Source organism: Ananas comosus, linkage group 8 (assembly GCF_001540865.1).
Source record: "Ananas comosus cultivar F153 linkage group 8, ASM154086v1, whole genome shotgun sequence".
In the NCBI taxonomy this organism is placed as follows: domain Eukaryota; kingdom Viridiplantae; phylum Streptophyta; class Magnoliopsida; order Poales; family Bromeliaceae; genus Ananas; species Ananas comosus.
Window position 1 is genome coordinate 7198851 of NC_033628.1, and position 12612 is coordinate 7211462.

Sequence of the window (12612 nt, forward strand, 5' to 3'; positions counted from 1 at the left end):
ACATCAAAATCTAATAAATAAAATCTAAAAATTTTATTTGCTATATATATTCTTTCTAATTCTTTTAATTTATTATTAGTGAGCCAGCTTGTGTTCATCTTGTTAATAAACGAGTCAAGCATGAGCTAAATTTTTTGGTTCGATGCTTTAACGAATTAGCTCGTATTCGGCTCGTTTCATAAATGAGCCGAGCACGAGCCGGTCCTAACTCGCTCGTGTTCTATTCTCGACCCCCCTACACAGTGGCAAAAAAACTAAATAATATAAGGAAAAAAAAAAGAGTTTTATCAGAAAAGAGTGGGGTCAACGGTGCACCAGGCGCACGCAACAACTTGCTCTGTCGCTCCCTTGGGGGGCTTTTTTATAAAATGACCCTCCAAAAAATTGAAATTGGCAAAATGACCCTGTAAAAATTTTATTTGTAAAACTAACCCTTCTTTCGCCACGTGGGTGCCACGTCAGGGTTTCCCTATAAAGACGGTGAATCGTTCGCCGTTTTCTCCCATTTCTTTTAAAGGCGGTGAATCGTTTCCCGCTTTTATCCATTTCTTTTAAAAGCGGTGAATCGTTCACCGCTTTTTCCTATTTCTTTTAAAGGCGGTAAATCGTTCACCGCATTCATTAAAATTGTGCGTGAATTATATAGGAAATAGAAAAAAGTGAGGTTGTTAGGATTATATGTAGATCATTAGAATTTTTATTTAGATTATTAGGATTGTATGGATAGATTATTAGGATTTTCAGGCTGTTAAAATTATATGAAATTATATGGATAAATTATTAGGATTTAAAGGTTGTTAAGATTATATATGATTTGTTAGAATTTTTATGTGGTTGTTGGGATTATATATGGGATATAGAAAGGAACAGTGAATAAGTGAAAGGCGGTGAATGATTCACCGTCTTTAAAAGAAATAGGAGAAAGCGGTGAACGATTCACCGCCTTTAAAAGAAATAGGAGAAAGCGGTGAACGATTCACCGCCTTTAAAAGAAATGGGAGAAAGCGGTGAGCGATTCACCGCCTTTAAAAAAAATTCTGACGTGGCGCCGACATGGCGAAAGTAGGGTTAGTTTTCCAAATAAAATTTTGAGAGAGTTATTTCACAAATTTTAAAATTTTAGAGAGTTGTTTTATAAAAAAGTCCCCCTTGGGAGCTATTTTTTTTTATTATTGTAAATTGTGACACGGGGCAGTGAACTAGGAAGAAAGGAGCAGACCCTCTCTCTCTCTCTCTCTCTCTCTCTCTCTACTTGTGCCTGTATTACTCCACTGAGGAGTGTGCCATCGCCATGGCCAAGAAGAACGGCTGCTTCTTAAGCCCGTTTCCTCCCTCTTAAGAGCTCTCCAGGTAGGGGGTAATCTCTGTTCAAATCCCCTCTCCTCCTCTCCTCTCCTTTTGTGCTTTGTCGCCTTCTCCATTGACGTGGGTTTTGGGATCTTAAAGCTCGTTTCTGATGGAGAATGGGAATGCGGGTCTCGCTTTATCCGGCCTTTTGGGATCTGGGTTGTGGGGGAGGTGAGATTTTTCGGCGGTTTCTGGTCGGATTTTAGGGTTTCGATCTCCTTTTTTGGGGTTGTTTGTAGGGTTGAGGGTTTGGAATGGGAATCTGGGTGCGGTTGGTTTCGTTATTTGAGATCTAATTCTTAGCTCTAAGTGTGCATTAGCTTCTATAACAACACACTTTATTTTGTGTTCTGTGAGTGTTACGAGAGGTTGGATTCATCTAATAAGTGGGTATTGCTAGCTCTCTTGTGGGGATCAATGGTCTTATTGACTTCGAATCACCGTGACCAAAGCTCCATTATAGTTTGCTTTATATTCCAAACTGTGTGTTTTTTTTTTCCCCCTCATTTTTGTTACTTTTTGTTGAGCATTTTTGGAAGTTGGGTGATCGTTTTGGCCTGCCTCATCATCGAAATTTTGGTTTATTTCTTTCCTTCTTTCTTTTGTGGTTGTCTTTTGATGATTGCGTTAGTTTTTCCTATTGAAAATGTTCATGGCTCCGTTTGGCTGTGGGTTTAGGCGCGTTCTTCTTCATTCCATAGGTGTCCTGGTAGTGCGGAGATCGTTTGTTGCATTCCGCACGTGTGCTAGTAGTGCGGAGATCGTTCGGTGAAAAGTGCTAGTGGCGGTCTGACCGTCTGACGAAAAAGGAAGGGCTGTTGCGTCGTAATCTCTGCATTGCTCTTCGCAACATATGATTTGATGCTTAGATGCTCTGCCAAACATGCTGAATGCTTAATCCTGGTTACTCTCTAATTTTCATAAACTGAACAGATACAAGTTGTAAACTTTTGAGGGTTTTCTTTCTTCCTTTCGTCTTTGGCGATGTGGGATATATAATATAGATGATAGCACGCTACCTCCTACATTTTTGTTAGGTTTGAGTTTTTGGCATTTCAGCTTCTTTTCATCCTTGCTAGGGAAGTTCCCCAGATTATGTATGATCCTCCATAATGATGCAGCCGATTTTCTGGTCTTGTACATTAAGTGCTGGTGGGGTGGCGTCAATACTAATTTTCATCTCTTTTATTGCCTATGTTGAGCAGAAGCTAGTATTCTGATGATATCTGAGAGTTAGACTGCATGGTTTGCTCGGTTGGCTTTGTGTCTTGAATTTCTTGGACATATTACGCACCCGCCAATGGAAGCAGTACCAGATCACGACAACTCACGAAATGCAACTCAATTTCGTCTTATTTTCATCTAGATCCTAAGGCGAACGTAGCTTCAATGTTCATTGGATTCAGTGGATTCTAACTTGACACGCGTCAGCCTATGCAGTAAGTTGACAATTTCCAGATAAGGTATCACATAATCTCCAAGAGATGCCACTTACGGCAAGAGATGCCACTTATGGCTAACTGAAATGCTTACAACAATCGGCTTGATTGGTATTCGCGGATTGTGAATAGGAAGTGGAGATATTCCTGCTTAACCACATTAGTTTATAATGCTTTGCTTGGCTATTTCTCTTTTAGTAATCATAAAGGATTAACATGGTATTTATTCGAATCTATGCATGTTCTCAAAAGCATTGGTAGGTGCCTAGGCAGATTGCTGTGCGCTTTATTTGTCTGACCATGTATGCACCAACCAACGTAGCAGCCTGTATAAAATCCGGCATGTAAAATATTAGGTGGCTGCCCAGCACCGCCCAGGCAGCTTTTCATTTCTCGATAGAAAAAGTTGTTCTGCTTCACCTGTTATAACATTCGATAACCTACTTTTAAGGAAAGAAAGGATAAACTAATAATGATAAGTAAAATAAAGTATGGCTCATAAAAGTTTTAATAAATGATGAAGAGGAGTTTAGTCAAACATCATTGACATATGGAAACTTCTTATTGATATTTTAATTAGTAACAATGTGATAAAGTTATACACATGAGATAGTGGCAACATTTTTTTTGTTTGAATGAGGTAAGTTACGATTGCTTTTGATTCATGCAAAGGAGCGTTTGGGGCTCTGGTTTTGGGTAAATAAATGTGGTTCTTTGGGGGTTTCTACAGAGCAAGAAGCACACAGGCAGAATCATTTTTTTTTTTTTTTAAAGAATAGAGGGAATAAAAACTTCACAAGATTTTTTTTTTTTAAAACTTCTTTCTTAAGAATTTGTTTTATCTTCTGTTTACTGCATTTGGTGGTCCGCTTAAATGCTAGGCAGTTGGGAGTCTTCTTGCCCAGGACCCACTTGGCAGCCTGGTTGTTTACTAGAGTTCATTCATTCGACTGGTTTAGTCGAATAAAGTGGAAGTAATTTCTATGCTGGCAGATAGGTTGACCATTATGGATGCCACCGAGTTGAGCTTGCACGTGTACTTTGACATCGAGCATAATTCAAACCTTAGTCAAGCTAGGATGAAAAACTCCCCTGATGTGAGCTTTGGCCCAAATCAAGTTTCATCATGCCTGATCCATGCCAAGTGCAAATTTGGAAATAGAAAATCAATTTGATAGTATTTCCAGGAACACGCAGCACATAACTGATCCAGTAATGTGTTGATCGACATATTTAAATGGAAACTATGCAGATTATCGCCTTACAGGATATAAATCGCATATATTCAATAATAGATATTGTGTGCTAGCATTTATAGTGACATAGAAGAATGTTCCATCTTTCCTATTTCAATTAAATGATGTTTGTGAATTATATAATCATTCTAAATCATGTCTAGTTAGCCTAATAAATTTATTTCCTTATCAGTCCAACCTTTGTTCTTCACCTTTTAAAAATGGCACTCTAAGATATGTGAATATAACTTGGTTGGCATCGTGATGTTCCATATGGTTGGTATTGTATATGTCATATCCTAGGGGAGACCTATATGGTTGTGCTCTTTGCTCATTATTTCTAGAATATTTCTTGGTGCTTACTCATTAATTTGTAGTAATTGACTACACCTGTCTTATTTTGTATCCAGATAGCTTTTAAAATGAAAAGCTTAGAAGAAAGTCTGTAATGTAAGAAGGAAGTCTGTAATGTCCCATTGGTATCTGTAATCTCCTTTTTTCTTCTTTGACCTTTCTTTTTTCGTTTTTCTTTTTTAATATTATTTTATACTTTTTTGGCAGTTGATACTTGAGGTGTTCTTGGGCACTGCTAAAGTCTAGTGGGCCTGTTCGCCAGACTCAACTATGGGTTCGAGATTCCCAACACATAAGCTCAGCAATGGGCTATATGTTTCGGGACGGCCTGAGCAGCCCAAGGAGAAAGCAGTACTAACAAGCTCCATAGCCATGCCATACACTGGCGGAGATATTAAAAAATCTGGCGAGCTCGGTAAAATGTTTGACATCCCAATGGAAAACCCTAAACCGCGGAAATCTGGTCCGATTTCCAGTGCACCCGGACGGACTGGATCATTCGGTGGTGTTTCCTCTCAGTCAGGACCTCTCTTGCCCAATTCAAACCGACAGAAATCTAGTTCAGGTCCACTTAATAAACATGGTGATCCCATTAAGAGGTCATCTGGGCCTCAATCCGGAGGAGTCACCCCGGTGGCCCGCCAGAATTCCGGGCCCCTCCCCCCGATTCTCCCCGCTACTGGGCTAATCACATCTGGGCCAATATCATCTGGACCTTTGAATTCATCTGGTGCCCCTAGAAAAGTATCTGGCCCCTTGGATTCTATTGGGCCAGCCAAAGTACATAACCAGGCCGTCACTAGCCTTAGCCAAATACACAGTGGCTTCTCTTTCAAGAAGAATTTCCCCAAATGGTTATCGTGGGCTGTGCTGCTTCTATTTGTGATGGGGTTCATTGCTGGCGGTTTCATTCTTGGGGCTGTTCACAATGCCATTCTTCTTCTTATTGTTGTGGTTTTCTTTGTCGGTGTTGTTGCACTTTTGGTTTGGAATACATGCTGGGGAAGGAGAGCCATATTCGGGTTCGTTGACTGTTATCCAGATACCGAGCTACGAACTGCAAAGGATGGTCAATTGGTTAAGATCTCAGGGGTATGTCTCTTAAGACTTCTGATATTTACCCAACATACGTACTTGACTGAAGTTTTCATTACAGATATTTGTAGTAAGTTCAACTGTTCCTTTGTTTGTAGTTTCTCTTTCCCGCATTGAACTTCCTTAAATTTGCACTTGAAATGATTTCGTCCCTGCTGCTGGATTATATTTCACTTAAATGTTGGCTATAAAGTTTTTCTTGTAGCTTCGAACAAGATACGTTTCCTGAGAAAATTTCTTGGAGTTGCGGAATGAAGTGTTCAGTTTTCTTTTAGTTTGAAAATTTCAGTTTTCCAAGGTTGCGTCACTTAAACTTCAGTTTTGTTTTATTTTCAAAGTTTCACTTTTCCGAAGTTGCCTAGCTAAAACTTCGGTCTGTTTTTCTTAATGGCAGTCTTCATTTGTTCACAAACTTGAGTTCATAAGATAAATTGTACATAGTGATATCCTCTGAACTCTGTTCCTTTAACCTTTTAGCCAACTTTCCCCTATACTATGTTTATCCATAATCGAAGTTTACGGAATAAATTGATGTTTGCTCATGATGGTTGACTGAAAAGAGGACTTGTTCATTCTAGGAATATATGTTGCAGTCTTCAATTGGTTTCATGACTTGTTTAATTAGATGCTGATGCTTTGTAAAGTTCTTTTTAAGATCTTTTTTAAGATACAGATTTGTTAACAAGTATCTTGATTTCGTTCTATCCAAAATGGTAAGAATGTTGGGGTTGGACTGCTGTAATTGTTTTCCATTTAGCTAATTTGACACTAAATATTTAAGAATAGCTACAGTAGTGATTTATATATGTTCTGCTGGTTAGGCTTAATTTGATAATGTGATGACTAAAAGCATCATTTTTATACTATGGAAGCTCCAAAAAATTCGAAATTTCTTGCAATCTTTCGTTCTTTTACACTATAAAATTGTTTGCTGCAATCGCCGTTGGAGAAGCATGTAACTGCCTGCTTCTCTGATTGTGGTTGCATCTGCATTTTTTCGTATAAAAGAAGAAAAGATTGAAAGCGCTTTTAAACTTTTTAGGCATTCTTTTGTATAAGAATGATGCTTTAAGCCACCGCATTACGAACCTAGGACTTAATTACCTGGAGAAAAGTTTCCCTGTTCTATACATTTCCATTTACAGGCAAATTGAAGTTAAACAATTTCTAAACATAACCTAGGACTTAATTACCTAGGGAAAAGTTTCCCTGTTCTATACATTTTCATTTACAGGCAAATTGAAGTTAAACAATTTCTAAACATCGTTGTTCAACTAGCTACATTATTCTCCGATAATTTAGAAAATATCATCTATCGATTTCTCTTCCCCTTACGTATTGCACTTGCAAGTTTGACGGTTTTTCTCTTTTCATATCTGAAAGTTTTGAGGTGCCTATCAAAGATTATACTGTGTTTGTCTGTTTTCGACTTTTGAGCATGGTGGATTTTGTGAGGAAGCTTCTTGGATGTCGAAAAAATCCTTGAGCAGGCCAAGAATCCTTTTCTTATTTTTTGCCTTGAAGCTGCCAAATGAAACTTCTAGTATTATTTCAATGATATTTTCTGCTTCTTAAAGTTGGAAAACCAAATTCCAGTTTGATTTTATGCACATTCTTCTTCTTCTTTTTTTTTTTTTACACACTTGATTGTCAATCTGAAAGGAAGTTTACATAATGATTTTTCTTGGTTTTAACTCTCTTACCTCTTTTAGCGAGCTTTCTTATAATATTTAATTCAGCATTCTTATAAACTATTAATATTTGCTCATGATTGTTGATTCATGAAGAGCTTTTATTTGTGTTCATTTTTTTTCGGTTGTCAAGTTGGTTTCAGCTTTTCAAGGCTGAACAAAGTGGAAACACCTTCGGCTTTAGATCAAGGATAATTACCTTGATTTCCTGAGTAGTTGCAGTGCTTATGTCCTGAGCAATAATGATGTGATATTTCTATTTTAACTTTCTTCTTTCTAGTTATTGCAGCCACCAAACATCAATGAAATTTAAATTGTGGTCTCTCTACATCTTGCAGGTTGTTACATGTGGAAATGTTCCTTTGGAGTCATCTCTTCAGAAGGTTTCGAGGTGTGTGTACACAGCGACCAGTCTATACGAATACCGTGGTTGGGGAGCCAAGGCGGCAAATTCTCAGCATCGCCATTTCACATGGGGGCTGAGGTTGCTCGAAGTAAGAAAAGTTTTATGATATTTTCATCTTACTGGAGTGCACATCAATTCTTAACCTGGAGTAACTCTCACTTTGATACTCAATCCTTAACCTTCTGTTCTCCCCAACCTTTTTATTTAATTTAGTTCCTTGGTTGGGTGCCCACTAATAGCCATATGAGAAGCCCAGAATTCACTTAGCTAGGTGGCAGTTCTTCAATGAACAATATTTCTAACGAAATACGAAGGTTAGGGGCCAAACTGTAAAACTGAAAGGTTGAGGACTCTATCTAAACCGCAATAAAGAACACTTTCAGTAAGTTACTGATATGTAAAACTCAAGATGCTGTGAAAGGTACAATCTTGTAGCATATTTCTGATCACTGGTTTAAAGTTTTCGACCCCATAATTTCTTTCTTTTTTTTTTTTCTGTTTCTTTTTTTGTTTCTTTTGTTGGGCAGAGGCATGCGGTTGACTTCTATATTTCTGATTTCCAATCTGGATTGAGAGCTTTAATCAAGACAGGTAATGGTGCCAAAGTGACACCATTTGTTGATGAGTCCACTGTTGTTGACATAGACCCAAAAAACAAAGATATGTCTCCCCAATTCCTTAGTTGGTTGGCGCGTCGGAACCTCTCCACCGATGATCGTATAATGCGTGTGAAAGAAGGGTAAAATTTTAATTTTAGAATCCAAACCCCGCCCCCCCCTCTCTTTCACAAGAATATTTATGTTGCATTCTTATTATTGCAATATTCTACATAGCTATTCTGATAATGCGACTTCTTCCCTAAAAATTTGCACTTAAACACTATTGTAGTTTCATTCCTGGCTGCTGAAAGGGTTTGACAACACGGAACTCTTTTCTTATAAAATGACTTCGCTAACCTTTTCTGACAATACTGAGACATTGAAGTCATTTTACAAACAAGGACAAATTAGTCATTGATACGAAAAATTCTAGATTTTTTTTTTTTTAGTTTTTAAAACAAAAAAGGGATGGAATTGTGATATTTGAAAACGTTCAGAAACTGTAGTGTTTAGATCGAGAGTTTGAGAACATGTTGGGATATTTGTAAAGTACAAGGCTAAGGGACTTTATCTGATGAATTAGTGGTTGTGTTTTCTTATGATGAAGCTAATAACTTTCATAAATAATCGACAAACATGTAGGTACATCAAGGAGGGTAGCACCGTAAGTGTGATGGGGGTAGTCCAACGAAACGACAATGTACTCATGATCGTGCCGCCTCCGGAGCCAATCTCCACAGGATGCCAGTGGGCTAAGTGCTTCCTCCCCGCGAGCCTCGAGGGGATCGTACTCAAATGTGAAGAGTCTTCCAAGATCGATGTCATACCCGTCTAGGACTCGGTGTAAATTCTAGAAAGAAGAAAAGCGAAATTATATATTAAGTATAATGTTTTAATGTGATGTGTTTGCGCCTTGTTGTGATGTATAGCTTTCTTTTCCGTTGTTTTTTGCGACCCTTTTTATGCTTGTTAGGCTTGGAGGCTTCTTATAAACAGGTTTGGTTTGGTTAATTTAGAAAGTGGAGTTCCGTATCTCAAATAATTTCTTGGAAATTTTGCTGAGAATATATTTCGTTAGTTTAATTCAAATAATTAGGGCTTTGGGGCTTGTCGGCTTGAGATGCCAATTGGTGTTTTTAGTGCTTCACGGTTTAAATCTTAGATCGAGTCTCGTTTGCTTTTAACACTGATGTCTCTTTGCCTCTGCGGAAATGGCGAGAAAACTGTTTCTGATGATTGAACACTTTGTTAATTCCTTTCTTGTACTCAAGGTCCTATCAATCTTTGATCATATTTTTCATCTTCTCTTGGTTTTTTTATTCGCTAATGGTATATCTGATAAATAAAACAATATTTACCTTGTCGCAAGAAAAAAAAAAGGGAAAAAAAACAAAGAAAGGAACTTGACAATCAGTAGCAGGTTTTCCTGTTTCTGCTTCCGTCCTAGGGAGACTTCCGAGAGGGCAGATAGAGGTCTTTGAAAAGTAATGGGAAATAAAGTGCAAAAGCGTATAGTAGCCCTAATATATATATATATATATATTACTATGATTAAGTGCGTCTAGGGTGTGCTTTCGGAAGCACCGGACGCGCTCTCCCGTCTTCCCACTGCCTTTTATTCGCATGTGGCGGCACACTTTCAATTGACGATCGCTCCGTTAGCTTGATCAGAGTATTGAAGTATCTAGAAAATAAATTTTGTGATTTTTTCGATATCATTTGCCGAGTGATCGAAGTGGCTCAAAATCACCGGCTGAAAATAAAAATCTCACAAAATATGATGATTATGACATTAAAATTTAGATCAAAGTTATTGATCTTGTTTATATGGTATAAAGATTTTCTATCAAAATTTCACGTGATTTGGATATTTCTACACCGTTAAACTTGCAACGCGGCTCACCACCGGCCGTTAAATTATTGATTTTGAGCCCCTTCGATCACTAGGCAAATGATATCGAAAAATCGCAAATTTAATTTCTTGTGACTTTAAATACTCTAGATCAACTCCTAACGGAGCCGATCGTCGACTTCGAAAGTCCGAACATCGAAAACAAGTGGAACAGCGGAGGCCTCCGTGCTTACGAAAGCTATCCACCCACTCTATATATATATATATATATAATAGACCTACTATATATATATATATATATAGATTGCCTAGAAATCTTTTACAAGTATTACTCCCATGATGCTATTAGTTTTTTAGCCATTGGATTTACTCCTTGATTACTAATAGCCCTTGGATCAAACACTATTACCACCCAGACCCGACCACCATCAATCTTAACCTCACATCTTTCATCGCATGAAAAATCAAAAGCACTACTCACATAATACTTTTACAAGTATTCTTAGCTCATCTCTCTCCTCTCTCTCTCTCTCATCTATAAGGAATTAGGCTACTATACATTCTATAGTACCGGAGCTCCGGTACTATAGTATTGTTTCCGATCTAGGGTGTTTAAATTAACGATCCACAACCATTAAATATAATCTAGGGTATATAAAGTTCATTGAATCCAAATTTTAGTTTTTTTCGACATCGTTTACTTAGTAAATAAATTATGTCAAATAGACGTGGAAATTGAATAATCTTTAAAATTTGAGCATTAGCCTTTTATATTCAAGATCAAGAATGTTAATCTTACTCTAGATAGTTTAAAATATTTTCTATCAAATTTAAAGAAACTTAATTTTTTTACACCGTTAAAACTCCAAACTCAGTCATACTAGCCATTGAAATATAATTTTGAAATGGTTTGATCATAAAGTAATTATGTCGAAAAATATATAAAATTTTATTTCTAAAAACTTTAAATACCTTAGATCAGTTTTAACGGATGATTTGAAGCACCCCTAAGACATGAAACGCAGACTAAAAAATAAAGTACCAACCGCACCCTCAGTACTATAGATACGTATAGGGAAGACTGCTAATCTATCTATATATAATATACCTACCATCCATGTAGGCGCTAGAATATTACCTTTCTACAAGTATCACCCAATGAATTCTTGTTTTTTTAGCCTTGGATGGAGAGATGTGCAGGTTCGACGACTGACTGCTCGGTAGGCTCCCCCCTGGCTCACCGCCCTCCGGACCATACCCCCGCTGTTTGCATCCAACCCCGCGCTCATCTCTTTACCTCCACCACACAGCCTCAACCTCCCCACCACCTGGCTAAAAACGCTGATACCGCCCAACAAGGGGACCTGATCACTGTACAACCACGCTATCACCCCCTCCACACCCTCAACCCTAATAATCATATACTCCTATACTACTACCTACCTACTACCTACTACCTACTACCCCTCCCCACTACTCCACCTAATAATACTATATCACTACTATATTTTGACGTGCTATTGATAACTTTTAGGCAAGTATCCAACACTCCCCGTGTGCTCCATTCACGTTCTTAACGAACACTCTGGTCACTCTCTCTCATTACTCTCAACTACTCTCCGCGGATCACACCACACTATTCCCCCCCCCTCCCACCACCCTACCACCATCATCGCTCAACCTCCACTCTCTCCACTCCCACACCGGCCTAAACAACACACAATATCACCCCCCATGATAACTTCTTCACCACTCATCACGCTTACACTATCATATATATACCTAATATCTACCCTACTACACCTCTCCACTACCCCTATACCTATACCTATATAATAATTATATATAGAATGAGGCTATTATACTATCTATAGCATCGGGGCTCTGGTACTATACTCTAGTTTTCGATCTTAGGGTATTCAAATCAACGATCCACACCATCAAATATGATATAGGGTATATGAAGTTTTTTTGGAATAAAATTTTAGTTTTTTTCGACATCGTTTACTTAGTAAATAAATTATGTCAAAATGGACAGTGAAAATTGAATAATCTTTAAAATTTGAGTATAGGACTTTTAAATTCAAGATCAAGAATGTTAACCTTAATCTAGATAGTTTAAAGTATTTTCCATCAAAATTTAAAGAAACTTAGATTTTTTTACACTGTTAAACTCCAAACTCGCCATAGTAGCCATTGAAAATTGACAATTTTGAAATGGTTTGATCATAAAGTAAACTATGTCGAAAAAATATAAAATTTTATTTCTAAAAACTTTAAATACCCTAAATCAGTTTTAACGGTGTGGATCGTTGATTTGAACCCCTAAGATCGAAAATGAGACTATAGTACTGGAGCCCCGGTACTATAGATAGTATAGGAGACTAGCTCTCTCTCTCTCTCTCTCTCTCTTCTCTCTTCTCTATATTATAATATTGATATATATATATTATATATATATATCGTGGTACTATCGATAGCAGCCGAGATATTTAGTGCTTTCACTGAGTTTTCCACAATTAGATTTAACACTGTATTAAATATTAACGCCGTTAGATTATACTATTCAAACCAACCACGTCACTCACCCTAAG

At 37.6% G+C, this 12612-nt stretch overlaps 1 protein-coding gene across 5 annotated transcripts; it reads left to right on the forward strand.

Moving 5' to 3' along the window:
• LOC109714236 (uncharacterized membrane protein At1g16860-like) lies at positions 1220-9231 on the forward strand. 5 transcript variants are annotated; one of them, XM_020238752.1, is made up of 6 exons: positions 1220-1350; positions 2553-2786; positions 4583-5467; positions 7500-7655; positions 8095-8306; positions 8809-9231. In XM_020238752.1, the coding sequence occupies exons 3-6, from the start codon at positions 4646-4648 to the stop codon at positions 8999-9001; spliced, it is 1383 nt and encodes a 460-aa protein (XP_020094341.1). In that variant the 5' UTR covers positions 1220-1350; positions 2553-2786; positions 4583-4645; the 3' UTR covers positions 9002-9231. The 5 variants fall into 5 exon arrangements, with proteins under 5 accessions (XP_020094341.1, XP_020094343.1, XP_020094344.1 ...); XM_020238755.1 differs by having other exon boundaries at positions 1224-1350; positions 2714-2786; XM_020238754.1 differs by lacking the exon at positions 2553-2786.

Coding starts and splice junctions, on each gene's coding strand:
- LOC109714236 (XM_020238752.1), top strand. CDS start 4,646: ATGGGTTCGAGATTCCCAACACATAAGCTCAGCAATGGGCTATATGTT. Junction 5,468..7,499: donor AATTGGTTAAGATCTCAGGG/GTATGTCTCTTA, acceptor TACATCTTGCAG/GTTGTTACATGTGGAAATGT. Junction 7,656..8,094: donor GGGGGCTGAGGTTGCTCGAA/GTAAGAAAAGTT, acceptor TTTGTTGGGCAG/AGGCATGCGGTTGACTTCTA.